Here is a 15072-nt window from a genome sequence, read left to right as displayed (position 1 = left end):
AGTGTCATTGAAAAGGCAAGTCTCAGCCTGAGAAAATTCAGACCTTCAAAGCCACAAATATATTGTGATAGAAGAGAGCACCCTGTGAACTCAGGTAATATACGGCTCATTGGTTGGAGTCATTGTTACATCCACATAAGGTATGGATTTTTAAAAAATATATCTGCACAGATATTGATGGAAGTATAAAAATCCCAATAAAGGAATTTGTAGAATAAAGTAAATAGATAGACATAGATATTTAAAAGGAATTAGTGTAGCTGTGAATTGTTGATCCAAAATCTTTTAAACATCTCTATGCCAAAGGATAAAGAAAATACAAGAAAGGAAAAGAAGATAATCTCTCCTGCAATATAGATGGGAAAGCTTTGTATAAGTATCATTTTTGGGGATCCCTGGGTGGCGCGGCAGTTTGGCGCCTGCCTTTGGCCCAGGGCGCGATCCTGGAGACCCGGGATCGAATCCCACGTCGGGCTCCCGGTGCATGGAGCCTGCTTCTCCCTCTGCCTGTGTCTCTGCCTCTCTCTCTCTCTCTCTCTCTCTCTCTCTGTGTGTGTGACTACCATAAAAAAAAAAGTATCATTTTTGGAGTGAGGGGACACATCCGCCCCTCACGGAAACAGCCTCCACAAGGCATGACTCAAAGCAGAGAACTAAACAATAAAACGCAAAAATAATTTCATGACGCTGTGCTAGTAACACCAGCAACCAAAGTTCCCTACTGGGACTGCTGTCATTTTGCCTAATCTTGGATGCTTGCATCTTGTCTGATTTTTATCACAAGGAAGAATTACCAAAGGAAAGGAACACATTCTGAGCTGGATCATCATGGATTACAACAAAGCGGTTATAACTAAAGGCATTAAGTAGTTCCTGTCGTCAGCTTATCTTGTGGTTGCTGTTCACGGCGGTGGGAAATAGTCTACGCTGCTTATAAAGGAGTCAAAATATATTTAGTTCAAAGTTAGAGGCACTTAAAAAAGGCATGTAGATTTCCCAATATCTCAGCACATTAGAAGAAAACTTACAAGTTTGATGATACATCGGAGAGAAGTAAGATGGACATTTTAAGGTCATTTTGCAAAATGAACTTTAAAAAAATACATGCGTTTTATTTACTTCTAGGGCAGGAGTTTATTTACAATAAAAGTACTAAACTATCCTGAAATGGACAAAAGCAACTTACCATCAGTGTTATTTCTTTCGCCCTAGAAGGACTTTTCTTGCTGTGGATCTGGGTGAAACACAAGCAGCAGTGATGGGCCACCTCCCAGGCCTCCCAGGCCTTTTGTTGCTAGGCTGCACGTGTGCCCATTTAACCTGCTTCCTGACGAGCACGGTTTCTAGAATGCTGTATAAAATAGGCGCCTGCCTTGTTAATTTTCCCCATTCTCACTGGTGTGAGGTGGGATCTCATTGTGGTTTTGATTTGTATTTCCCTGATGGCAAGTGATGCAGAGCATTTTCTCATGTGCATGTTGGCCATGTCTATGTCTTCCTCTGTGAGATTTCTCTTCATGTCTTTTGCCCATTTCATGATTGGATTGCTTGTTTCTTTGCTGTTGAGTTTAATAAGTTCTTTATAGATCTTGGAAACTAGCCCTTTATCTGATACGTCATTTGCAAATATCTTCTCCCATTCTGTAGGTTGTCTTTGAGTTTTGTTGACTGTATCCTTTGCTGTGCAAAAGCTTCTTATCTTGATGAAGTCCCAATAGTTCACTTTTGCTTTTGTTTCTTTTGCCTTCATGGATGAATCTTGCAAGAAGTTACTGTGGCCGAGTTCAAAAAGGGTGTTGCCTGTGTTCTTCTCTAGGATTTTGATGGATTCTTGTCTCACATTTAGATCTTTCATCCATTTTGAGTTTATCTTTGTGTATGGTGAAAGAGAGTGGTCTAGTTTCATTCTTCTGCATGTGGATGTCCAATTTTCCCAGCACCATTTATTGAAGAGACTGTCTTTCTTCCAATGGATAGTTTTTCCTCCTTTGTCGAATATTAGTTGACCATAAAGTTCAGGGTCCACTTCTGGGTTCTCTGTTCTGTTCCATTGATCTATGTGTCTGTTTTTGTGCCAGTACCACACTGTCTTGATGACCACAGCTTTGTAGTACAACCTGAAATCTGGCATTGTGATGCCCCCAGATATGGTTTTCTTTTTTAATATTCCCCTGGCTACTCGGGGTCTTTTCTGATTCCACACAAATCTTAAGGTAATTTGTTCCAACTCTCTGAAGAAAGTCCATGGAGAGGATGTGGAGAAAGGGGAACCCTCCTGCACTGTTGGTGGGAATGGGAACTGGTGCAGCCACTCTGGAAAACTGTGTGGAGGTTCCTCAAAGAGTTAAAAATAGATCTGCCCTACACCCAGCAATTGCACTGCTGGAGATTTACCCCAAAGATGCAAATGCAGCGAAACATCGGGAAACCTGCACCCTAATGTTTATAGCAGCAATGTCCACAATAGCCAAACTGTGGAAGGAGCCTCGGTGTCCATCGAAAGATGATGAATAAAGAAGCTGTGGTCTATGTATCCGATGGAATATTCCTCAGCCATTAGAAACAACAAATACCCACCATTTGCTTCAATGTGGATGGAACTGGAGGGTATTATGTTGAGTGAAATAAGTCAATCGGAGAAGGATAAACATTATATGGTCTCATTCATTTGGGGAATATAAAAAATAGTGAAAGAGAATAAAGGGGAAAGGAGAAAAAATGGGAAATATCAGAGAGGGAGACAGAACATGAGAGACTCCTAACTCTGGGAAGGAACAGGGGTGGTGGAAGGGGAAGTGGGCGGGGGATGGGGGTGACTGGGCACTGAAGGGAGCACACTTGATGGGATGAGCACTGGGTGTTATTCTATATGTTGGCAAATTGAACACCAATAAAAAAATAAATTTAAAAAAATATGCGCCCGTGTTTCCTGGCAGGGGAGAGGAGAGGTAGCCGCTCCTGGTGTGTGTTTAGCAGGGCACAGGGGGCTCGAAGGGCGACGAGCCCCGACTCAGTGGGCAGCTCTTGAGAACCAGCAGCTCCGCACCCTCCACCGGGCCGTGGAAGCGGGGCCGCAGTGTGGTCCCAGCACAGGTTCGGGGGCTGCAGATCAGGAGCTCTCGCCTTCCCCCGGCCTTCTCCATTTTCAGCTTTTGCTGCCTGTTCCCCCAGCTCCTCACAGATTTACAGACTACACAAAGGGAACATTCTAGGGCCGTTTTCCTTGAGGGCATAAACTAACTCTTGCTTTCTCTGATGTAAAGACTACATTTCCAGAAGGTAGGTTTGTTTTGTGTGAGCCTTGCAAAATGGGTCTTCAGGCTTCCCAAAGCAGTGGCCCACCTGGCTTCTGGATGGCACGTCCCACCCCCAGCTCTCCCAACGCCCAGTGCCTCCCACGCACCCCAGACATCACACCATCACACACACACACACACACACACACACACACACCCTCAGGTGCCACCAACCCTCCTGGCTCCTGCATTCAACACATTAAGGCTCTGTAACCCCTCTTAGGCAGATTTCTTGGAATTTTATCAAAAGACAAGGCATCCCTTTCTCAATGCCCAGGTGCATGCCTCATTCCCATCCCTGTCTTCTTCCCCATAATGCTTTGGGGCCTCAGGCCCCAGCCTCCCCAAGGTTTTCATTGCACCAACTGCACTGATGTTGAGCTCCTGCTCTGTGGCTGTTCTGAATCAACCACGAGTGTGATAAGCCTCCTCAAAACAGCAGAGGCCCCATGGTTGCTCCTGGCGAACCAAATACTTGGCTCATTTGTTGGAGTCATTGTTACATCCACATACGGTATGGATTTTTTTAAAAAAAATATCTGCACAAATATTGATGGAAGTATAAAAATCCCAATAAGGAAATCTGTAGAAGTAAATAAATGACAATTGTGATGTAACCATCCTTGAGATGCACGCCAATGTAATTTTCTACCATGTGCATGATTATCTCTTTTCATGACGTGTATAAACTGTACTTCTGGTCTCTCTCTCTAATATGGGCATAGACACTCAAGGTCATTTTGTACCCTTTGATACATCCTATATTTTTGTGCAGCTTTAAGTAAATGGCTTGTTTTTCAGGTTTTAGGTAAAAGTGATGCTGATGTTTCATTGAAACAAAAAAAGGAAGTTTCTCTTATGAAAAGAGGTAAAAAAAAAATTTCAGTTTACCTATGTTAGCTGTAATGTTTGAGTTGTTTTCAATGTGATTTAGGTGGCATATCTGATATGGGATACAGATTGGAAGTTAGGCAGCATTTTGGATTTTTAAAAGTTAAAATGTGTCGTTCCAAAAGTGGGAAGAGGGGTGGGTGGAGGGTGAGCCGCCAATCTCATGTGTTTCAGAGGTCACAAGAGATGTTCACTTCCTAAGGAGAGTCCCCCCGGCACTGCCACATGGCCTGACGTTCCCAGAGGTAGACGTGTGCCACTCTCTGCATTGAACTCTGTTTAGACATTTGCAGTGTTTTGATATGAGCTCTTTAATTTTCAGACAGTATTTTGAAAATTATAATGACAGTCCTCTATCTTTAATTATTTAGTCCTCTTCCTGCTTTCAATGATTCCCCTGAGACTAGTTCAGCCAACATCTTCATTAGTTCCTTTGTGCCCTTTGGACATCCTTTGTCTCAGTTGAGAGACTTGACCTTTTTGAAACTTAGAGTTGCCATCTTATACTATTCAATCCAAAACCAATTGCCCTGGATAGAGAAGCTGGGAGCAAACTGGACTTAGGAAAGTTCTGTCTGTTATACCACTGGACCGGAGCAGCAAGCCCATCATTTCCATGGTCCCCTGTTATTCTGAAATAAGTTTTAAAGCCTTTCTTTCTTAGCCTCTTTAGCAAGCCTCAGCTCATTTTGGCTTCCTCATTCCCAGTCCCTGTATCGGTCCATGGCATCATTCTGTGTTCACTGTTGGTCCTAAGCTCTCTCTTCCTTCATACTTTGTTGCTCAGGTAACCTAATCAGTCATTCACACACATCTTTATATTGAACCCATTAGTAAGATCCCTCAGAAATTGCACTTTTTTTCTTTTAGGATAATTTGCAATTCCACAATCAGGATTTCTTTTGTAAGGCTCTCTTAATCTTAAAGCCAGTCTTTTGTAGAAGCTTCAAACTATTAACATGATTTCAAGTATGTGCCTGTTAGATTTCTAAATTGTAATGGAAAAATTGTTAATACAATTTTGATCCTAAAATTAATATTTAATTTCAAATATTCATCCTGGGTTTGGAATGAAAAAATTGTGAAATAATTTCAAATAACCATAATTATAGATTAGTTGGCTCTTGGGCTAAAAAAAAAATCACTTTTTATTCAAGCCAGTGAGTAAAACCAGTGGTGCCTACAGTATGCTTAGGAAGCCTCTTTCTGTGTTTTCTCTTTTGTATTTACTTAAGGAGTCAGGTAGATCCTCAGCCATTCCCGCACTATCTACAGCTTCCTTTGTTGCTCTACTGCTCCATTTGGCCTTTAATGGTCCTACACTTGTTGACAAGGGTTTACTTGGTGGAGTAAGATATTTGGACAGTTACCACAATGAATTCTAGAGATGGATGGAAGAAAGACACATTGATATATTAGTCTACTGACTCTACCATACTTTTAAAACCAGTCCAAGGATTCGTAACATTTCTGCTCCTCTATGAATTGCAAATGAATCACTCTCTTGAACATACAATTCTGAAGTCGCCTCAATGAGAAGGTCGACTAGATGACTCCAGATCTCTTCCTGCTTTATAATTAAACTCTCTACTAGAGATATGTTTGGGGTTGGCATCTGTTAGGATGTTCTTGAACCTGAACCTAAAATGGAATAGAGTGGGATTCTAGGGAGAAGATGGGAGGTTGTCTGGGCAGAGGCTGGTGAGGAAAGGGAATCCCGACGGCCTCAAGCAGTCACCCGTGCACACCCGTCACGAGTAATAAGCATCATGAATAAGAACTTAGAAAAAATAAATTACAAAGGCTCTTGGATTATTATATACATCATCTACACTTTATTAAAAGGTTAATATAAGTCACATTAAGAACATATTGGTGCAGGGACGCTTGGGTGGCTCAGTGTTGAGCATCTGCCTTCAGCTCAGGGCATGATCCTGGGATTTGGGATTGAGTCCCACGTCGGGCTCCCTGTGAGGAGCCTCTTTCTCCCTCTGCCTATGTCTCTGCCTCTCTCTCTCTGTCTCTGTCTCTCTCTCTCTGTCTCATGGATAAATAAATCTTTAAGAAAAAAAACATATCGGTTCAATATCCTTAATAAGGAGATGTTTGGAATAAAAAGCCAAATTATAAGTAGTTAATAAACTGCCGACACTTCTTTCAGTTCACTTTATTGTGTGATTATCAAAATGTGATTGTCTTCATTTTATCGGTCTTTTGAAGAAAAGCAGGAGCTGTGCAGTGATAATCCAGAAATAAAGAGAAACTCTTCATTACCTAACCGGGAAAGGTGAGTGTACCGCAATTATACAAATTCCAAGTGAGTGCAATTATACTGTTGCAAAGTAATTATCAATGTTTAAATACAAGAAGAAAGAAAATAATAGCAACAAGCAAAGGCAATTAAGAACAGAACCAAAATTACAAAGGAGACAAGAAAGAATAGAATACGGCTAGGTTTCTTACCTTTTCCCCAAACCTTTTTATTTTCTTTTGTGAGGATTTGGGGATAATGAAGTGGAACAGGCTTAACTTCCTACTCACCGCGAGCAGCTAATTTAAATTACTGTAATGCAGTCAAAGAACTGAAAATGTCACATATATAAGGTGTGAATATACAATCAGGAACCTGGTTTTTTTGTGTGGCTCATTATCTGTTATATGTAAATATAATTATGATAATCATTGCGTTTCTGGAATTTTCTTGACCTGAGACTTTTGTCATTTTTAACATAAAATCAGCTGAATATTTTGGATGCCCAAGAAAATAGGAACATTTTCAAGGAAGCAAACCCTTACCCTCACTCAGACAAACTTGTCAAAGGTGCTTTCCAGGCATTTAGACCCAGTGTCCCTGGATCTAAATCCTGGGCTCTTTTTGCATTGGAGTATAGAACGAAGTGCCAGATAAAAACATCTTTATTCTCTCTACCTGCTGACAGAGGAGCCCCTCTGATCCTCACATCCCCCCACTTCCCTGTTCTACCCAGAAGCCTTTTGTGGCCCTATCACTTGCAAGATAAGTTATAAACTATCCCTTAGCATGATGTCAGTCCCCTTCACTCTTGGCCCTTCCTATAGCCCCCACTCTGCTTCTCAGTTTCGGAATTGCTTTAAGCCCTGTTTTATCACACTTCCATCACTCTTTCCACACTGCTTCCTTTGCCCTCTGCAAGCTGGACCAGTCTGTAACTCTTTCCTTCAAGGTCTGGTTCAGGTGTTCTTCCCTCTGGGGCCCCCAAGTCTTGCTGGCAAGCTCAAGGGTTTCAGAGAGCCACTGCTGCAGTGATCAAATTGGTCATCCCTCAACCTCCATAATTATCTGTTAAATACCAGCTATATTCTGACATACAATGGTTTGCAACACCATCATCCAGTCCAGTGGGATTGTCCATTTGAATGTCTGTCTTCCCATAAGGACAGGGGCAGTATCTTTTCTTCTTCATAACTTCAAGTGTCTGAGAAGTCTTCCCACGGTACTCCATCCAAAATTGCCTGTCCCACTCCTGACGAGGCACCCTATCAGATCTTAGCATCCTGCATGGTTTTGTTCAGAGCACTTGTTACTATGCAAAAGTATCTTATTGACTCGACTATTTCTTTTAATATTTTACATTCTAGCGTGCTCTTTCTGTATTTTTCACTGGGAGCTAATTCACTCCACAAGAGCAGGGCTCTCTTGCTCTCATCTCTGTGTCATTAGTGTTCAGAATAGCAGCTGACTCCAAGTTGGTGTATTTGTTGATTGAATCAATGATGCCGTTTCCCCTCCCCCCCATTCCATTGCTAGGCCACTTTATGGACAATGGTTTAACCTAGAGTTATTTATTAAAGTTTGAGTTAAAATTTCAAATTCACCCCCAAAGTAAAACACATTATGTGTGTGTGTGTGTGTATGTATTATATGTTACTCTTAGGTTTTTATGAGATTGTGTGTGTTTGTTTTTTTTAATCATCTTTGAGTTACATCTACAACATGAGTGTTAGAACTGTGGTCCAATTAAAAGTCTTCGTGGAAGATTCTTATCAAATTCACTAATAATGGTAGTGATGATAAAGATGATCATAATAACAGTAATAATTAGGTGCTATTTACTGAGCACTTACTAAGCATAGGCATTGGGCTGAATTCTTTGTATGTCTTGGCTAATCCTCAGCACATTCTCTGTGGTGGGCACTATTATTATTTGGCAGGAAGAGAAACAGGTTCAGGTGTAGTACATTTTACCTTTTACCCCCCAGTGCCGGCATAACTTTTCAGCATCCCAAAAAATGTTAAAAGAATTTTTTAGAGGATTACTTTAATAAAATTTTAGCGTAAAGAAAGTTATAGTTAATAGGCTTCAAATATTGTACAAATAATTCTTGAAGAGACAAGCATTAGTTATAATATTCTTAACCTTAAATAAAATTCAGCTGAAGTTAGTAGAATCAATGCCAAAAACGTGTTGACGGTAGAAACACATTCCATTTGATACAAGCTTTTGTCCAATTTTTAAATGACCCATACAGTATAAACATATAAAACTCTCTAGAGCTTTAACACTAGCATGAAAAGATGACAAAAATCTCCTCCTTATTTGACAAACAGATCCCTACATGATCTCACCCCTACCTTCCCATGCAGCTTGGCCTCCCAAATTGCATGTCCCCCAGCCCTCTTGAACTTTTTTCTGTTCCCACAATACTGAAAGCTTGGGGTCTCATTAACATGCTACACTTTCTGAGCATTCTCACTGTGAATTATTCTCTATGCTGCAGCCAGTTTTCCTTTTAAAACATAATAGATAACCTTGCTTCCATGTCAGAAACCCTCTAGTGGTAATGTCTGCTCCGCTTAGAATAAGCTCCAGTTCATGTCCTGTGGCCATGGGTGCCAGCCCTCCCCCCACCTCCTCCCACCCCCCCATCCCCTCTTACCCCTACCCCCTTATCCTCCCATCCCTTTCTTCTCTACTCCAGCAGCCCTGCCTTTTCACTGTACCAGTAGTCCTGCCTCATTACTACCCAGGATCATTACACATCACCTGGAACACTCCTCTTCCTCCAGATCTTACCTAAGTGCTTTCACCTGACTTTGCCCCTTTTTGTTTTAGTTCTGTATGTACCTTCCCCCAGGCTAAAACAGAACTTCAATTCAAAAGCCTCTTTCAACAAATGAGACAAATGGTATGTGACTACTGTTGTTGAGAATACATTACCACCAATTCTGTTTAATTGTGGCTACACAAAAACCTTGAAACAAAATTTGTCAGGAATAAATAGTAATTTTTCTAGTTGAGAATTGATTTTTTATAACTACCTAAATGAAAGTTTTTAGCATGACGTATATGGCCTCGCTCTCGTTTGTTGTATTTTAATGTCTCTGAATTTATTAGTATCTTATATGATTCCGGCTTTGAAATTATAAGTCTCAGCTTGTTTTTGCACAGTGCACTGATGGAAGATTCAAGTCCAGGTTCTGGATGCAACGCCAGCTTTTCTGTGAGTGGTGGTTGTAACGTCGCTTCTGTACTGACAAAGTCTTCCCAAGGCACATCTATCAAGGAAACAGTAAGAAAACTGTCGTTTAAATTAAGGTAAAGATATTTGCTACCATACTTCTATATGCTTTGTTGAACTTTCTAAGCAGTGACGACTCCTAATCTTTTTTTCCCCCTATTGAGTAGTAAAGTCTTCAAGAAGATTCAATAGAATGACTTTATAACTTGTCTCCTACCTGTACTGATGCAGATACACCATGGGTTAAATGTCTTTTTAAATAGAACTGTAGTCGCTAACTGCCTGTTGTCATGTGGTCTGGCAGTGGGATAGATGTTAGTTATCTCCTGGATGTTACAAAGAATTTTTACTGAATTTCTTCTTCCCTCCCTCCCTCCCTTCCTTTCTCTTTTATTTTTTATTTATTTGGTTTTTGCCTGACAAAGACCCTCCTAAGATTTGTGTGGCCTTCTGAAAAGTCTCCCTTTGGAGCTTTAGACACTAAACTTATTAAGGGAAATTGAGTTTTACTTTTTGGTTCAGTGTAGAATGTTAATATTTGTGGACATGGCAAATGAGGAATTTAGATGTCTGGATCTTAATTCCTAAAGGATGGAGACAGAGATGGGATACAGTCCAGGATTCAGAATTTTTCCAAATAGGGGCTGATGATAGGAGGCTTTATAATCAAGCCAAAGAAGTTAGAATAGAGAAGAGTGCTCTTAAATTAGTAACCTCTGGAGAGGGAAGGTGCAGGAGCAGTAACACCACTAAATTAGCAGAGCCAGTTGGTTTGATTAGGGTTCACAGACTGTGAGTGGCCTGTGTTGTAAAGTAAGAGGCTTTCAACCAAGGAGAACACACCATGTGCCCTAACTAGATCGTATTTTCCATTAGGACAGTTTCTTTGACCTCTGATCCATGAGTGATTACAAAAACTTCCTGAAGAAGAGAGTTGGCAAAGGCTGGAATTAGAAAGTTGGCAAAGAGAAATGTAGAGGTGGAGCATATATATAGGGAGCTGCAACTTCTACTCAGGCTTTGATCTTGTGTGTGATAGTAGACTGCAAAGCACTGTAAGACTTGAGCTCAATTCTGCAGTTGTCCTGGGCTTTCTGGAAACTTCTGTGGTAACATTCAGGGCTGTGGGGCTCTGCATACAGGCGCAACGATGCCCCACCTGTCCTTTAGAAACACTCTCCTAGCATCTACCCTGCCCCAGCAGAAAGGAAGAGGCACTCTTGGTGATACGTAGGTAGATCTTCTTGGACTTCGCATCAGGGCACATCTTCACTAATGATACTAGGGTTCCAGAGACAAGTTGTTGACCAAGAAATGGAACCAGAGGGCTACATTTCTGAACACTGAAGTTTTGACCACTAAATCTGCACTGATGTCTGAATTGGCAGGCTTCCACTAGCCTGGGAATGGGATGGAAACAGGCCAGACCTCAGTGTTGTACAGATATTATGGGGTTGAAAAAGACCACTTGCCACCCAATGATCTGGATGGATGTCAGTCTCATATTGTCATGGTCTATAGTGTAGTCATTCAAGAATGGGATTCTCTAGCCAGTTCTGTCAGTATTTGCCCAGAATTAATATGTAAGCTCTTCAGTTTTGAAGTTGGGTAGCCAAATGTGAATCCTGATTTGTTCCTTACTGGTTCCAAGGTTCAGGCATGTCAGTTGAGCACTACGACTATGCAATAAATTGTATCTATGAATGTGCCTGTATATATCAATAAATGGGTACATATTACAAAAGATGCATGGATCTGACCACATGATTGGAATTTTGCTTCTTGATAAGAATAGCTATACTTTTGAGCTGTTATTATATTTTAGGCTCACCCAAGTATCTTATTTGTGTTATCAGCTCCTTTCTCCCACAAACTTATGGAGTTGATATTATTTTTTTTTAATGGATGAGGAAACAGAAGCTTAGAGAAACCAACACACTCAAAGTCATAATTACACAACTACTAGGACAGGGCTGGGTTTAAGCCTAGGCTCCCTGATATATAGTCTCATGCTCTTAACCACTGCGTATACACACAGACACAGGTGTATAGACACATGCATATACATACAGAAGTGTCTATATATATACACGTCTATATACCTTAGTGTGTATGTGTGTATGTATATATGTTCGTACACAACTTATAACACACACACACCCTTTGGGGCTGTCCACACTGGGATCTGTAGAGACCCGTCTGTTTGCGTTGCAGCAGAGTTGGGGTATGCCTCTGTGTATCATCATTTTCCTTATTTTTCCCTTGGCTCATTTTTGTTCTGCATTTAAGTGTATCATTATTATTAATTTTAATGTTACATGTGATCAAAAAGGAGATAATGTGATTGAGAGTGCTAGGACTTTAAAGTATGTTCACTTCTATAATTAGGCATCACTAGGAAATTAAAGTTTCCTGGATACCATCTCCCTAATGAACATGTGGAATCTTTGCTGCTTGAAATCACTGTACAATTATCAGCTGAACACTCTGAAAGCCAAACATATTAATAAATCAGCTCTTTTCAGGACCAGCTTGAATTTTTTTTTGTGGTGATTGTTTTACAAAAATATTAAGTGGGAAAAGAATTGTACAGAACACAAAGTTTAACTGGAATAAAATGGGCTCCTCATTCATCAATCTTCTCTTTTGCCTTGAGCAGCATGTAGTATGTTTTCTCACATTTCACGGATGAAAACAGATTTCTTGTCTTCTTTGTTATGTTTACCCCCTGCACTGCGCTATTCTGTGTCTGGTCCACGTGTTATTCATTGTGCTAACTAGACCTCACATTCTCAAGGTGTGAGGATCACAGCTGGCTGTGCAGAATGTGGAAGGTACCGTGCGTTGTTCACTGATGCTTGTTCACTAGGTTTGCCTTGCTTGTCACATGATGAAGAGAATCGTTAGAGCCCTTTCCCTCCACTTGGTTCACTTTGGACGTGCCATCATCCTTATCCCTTTCCACACAGCCAAAGTGGAGTCCAGACACTTCTGTTTATTTCATGTTAATGAAATAAATTAATAAAAATAATCATTTTCATTGTTCATTTTCATTACCTGATTACGCTCAGTTTAGCGTTTTCTGACTTACATTACTTTTGTTTTGTGTATTAGTTTATTTAACCCCCAAATATAGTTAACATATTTGAAAACAGATTGGATTTTCCATATTTGTCTAGCATATAATACTTGGTATTCAAAAAATAATTTTCTTTTCTTTTTAGTAGCCTCCATGCCCAGCATAGAGCCCAATGTAGGGCTTGAACTCATGACCCTGAGATCAAGACCTAAGCTGAGATCAAGAGTCGGGCACTTAACTGACTGAGCTACCCAGGGGCCCCTCAAAGAATACTTCTAATAAAGCTGAGATGGATTAATGTTAAATGCAGTGAATGGTATTGCTGGATATTAAAATATTTTCAGATTATGGGGTGTGTTAAGTCAGAGGTAGCAGAACTAAACTAGGATCCAGACTGTTAAGCTGTATCAGATGATCCTAATATTGGAGTAGTATTCAATCTCAGGTTACTCTCAATATTAATCATCATAATAATACATATTTATTATGTACTTTCTGTGTACCAGGCACTGTCTTAAGGGCTTTCCATGTGTTAACTAACTTTTAAACTTTTCAACAGCCCTATAAATAGACCTTTATTATCCCCATTTTACAGATGAGAAAAGTGAGGTTTGTAGAGGTTGAGTGATCTGCCCAGCATTATATAACTCTTGGGTGATAGAGCTGGAATTTGCATCCTGGCAGTCTCATAGTCCTTGCTGTTAACTGCTAGCCCTATAACCCCTTGTTTCAGTTTATTGTGTATATATAAACTTGATAATAGGGCAGACTTCATTTATTTCAACTCTGCAAAAGCCCAAACATGCTTTGTGTTAGCTTCAGTTTTAAAAGCATCAAAAATAAGTTTTAAAAAAAGAAGTCCCCAGGGGATCCCTGAGTGCCTCAGCGGTTTAGCACCGCCTTAAGCCCAGGGAGTGATCCTGGAGTCCTGGGATCGAGTACCACATGGGGCTCCCTGCATGGAGCCTGCTTCTCCTCTGCCTCTCTCTCTCTCTCTCTCTCTCTCTCTCTCTCTCTCCTCTCTCTCTCTCCCCTCTCTTTCTCTCTCTCTCATAAAATCTTTAAAAAATAAATAAAAATAAAAAAATAAAAATAAAAAGGAAATCCCTTGGTACAGGTTGCTGCCAGTTACTGAAGCAAGAGAAAAGCCCACAAAAGTAAATACACTAGCAGTTGAGGTCTGTCAAAAAACGTGATCTGATATCCTGGTTTGGGGAAATGAAGCTTTGCCATTTCAATTCATCCTCATCTTTCTCTTTCACTGGGTTGGAGAAGAGAGTTTCAATCTACCTTGAGTAAGAGGCTTATTCTTTTTCTTAGCCAAGACCAAGCTTATTTTATTTTAAAGATTTTTTTTTTTTGTATTTATTTGAGAGTGAGAGGGAGAGGGCATGAGTAGAGAGGGGAGGCAGAGGAAGAAGCAGACTCCCCTCCGAGCAGGGAGCTGAATGCAGGGCTCGATCCCAGGACCCTGAGACCATGACTTGAACTGAGGGCAGATCCTTAACCTACTGAGCCACCCAGGACTATGCTTATTAACTTGGTTACTTTTTAAAAAGAGCAGCTGGATGACTAGGTATTTCCGTGTTTCCCTGCTCATGTCTAGAGACAATGAAGCTGTATTAATGCAAGTAAGAGATTTTTCATAAGCAAAAACCACTCCGTTGAGAAGGGAATAGGACCATGGAGTGCAAAGGAAATGACCCTTAGCTGCAGCGTTTCCAAGCTTGGCCACCACGGATGCAAGCAGTGCTATGCAGGGTTGTAGCTCACCCGGCTGATCTCTGTAAAAACTTCCAGATCAAATTTGCAGATCTGGATGTGGATTTTATAGGAATTCAGCCGGGATGGGCCTCATAGCCAAGGAAGGACCTCCTAGGGTCCTGGATGCAAGTAATAGCTCTGGAAGATCTTTAGGATATTTCCTTCTTAAATGCTTGAGAAGAAAGTGTTAAGCCAAGACATTTTCCTTGATTTTCTTGTCAAGCCTGAGGGTAGAACTGTGAGTAGATGCTCCATGGGAAGGAGGGCTGTTCCTACGGGCCAAGAGGCCTGTTGAAAAGGCAGCACTTGATTCATGAGTCCCCCCAGGTGCACAGTATCCACCTGGTTCTGTGGATACTGGTGAACAGACGCCACTTCATCCCTGCAGCTTTGTGCTGAGCGCCTCCTGGCCCACCTCCTGGAAGCCCCCCTTTCACGGATTAGAGGATCACTGTGTCCTAAGGGGAACCTAAAGTTTGTGAGTGAAGAGAGGTTTGATCCACTCTCAGGAACAAAAGAAGGTGTCAGCAAGGAATACCCCTG

General features: G+C 41.0%; 1 protein-coding gene across 3 annotated transcripts in view; it reads left to right on the top strand.

Annotated features, from left to right (window-relative positions):
• Positions 1-15072, top strand: part of MORC1 (MORC family CW-type zinc finger 1) — a 190452-nt gene that overhangs the window by 136696 nt on the left and 38684 nt on the right. For all 3 annotated transcript variants that reach the window (XR_004811644.2, XR_003147905.3, XM_025478165.3), the window contains exons 19-21: positions 4098-4164; positions 6408-6474; positions 9617-9763. Coding sequence is in view for 1 of the 3 variants with exons in the window: in XM_025478165.3 (XP_025333950.3) it covers positions 4098-4164; positions 6408-6474; positions 9617-9763 (281 nt within the window). In the remaining 2 variants the exon portion in view is untranslated. The remainder of the gene's footprint in view (positions 1-4097; positions 4165-6407; positions 6475-9616; positions 9764-15072) is intronic.

This window comes from Canis lupus, chromosome 33 (genome assembly GCF_003254725.2).
Source record: "Canis lupus dingo isolate Sandy chromosome 33, ASM325472v2, whole genome shotgun sequence".
NCBI classification, from domain to species: Eukaryota; Metazoa; Chordata; class Mammalia; order Carnivora; family Canidae; genus Canis; species Canis lupus.
The sequence above is the reverse complement of the archived record's forward strand: the minus strand, read 5'-3'. Positions and strand labels throughout refer to the sequence as shown.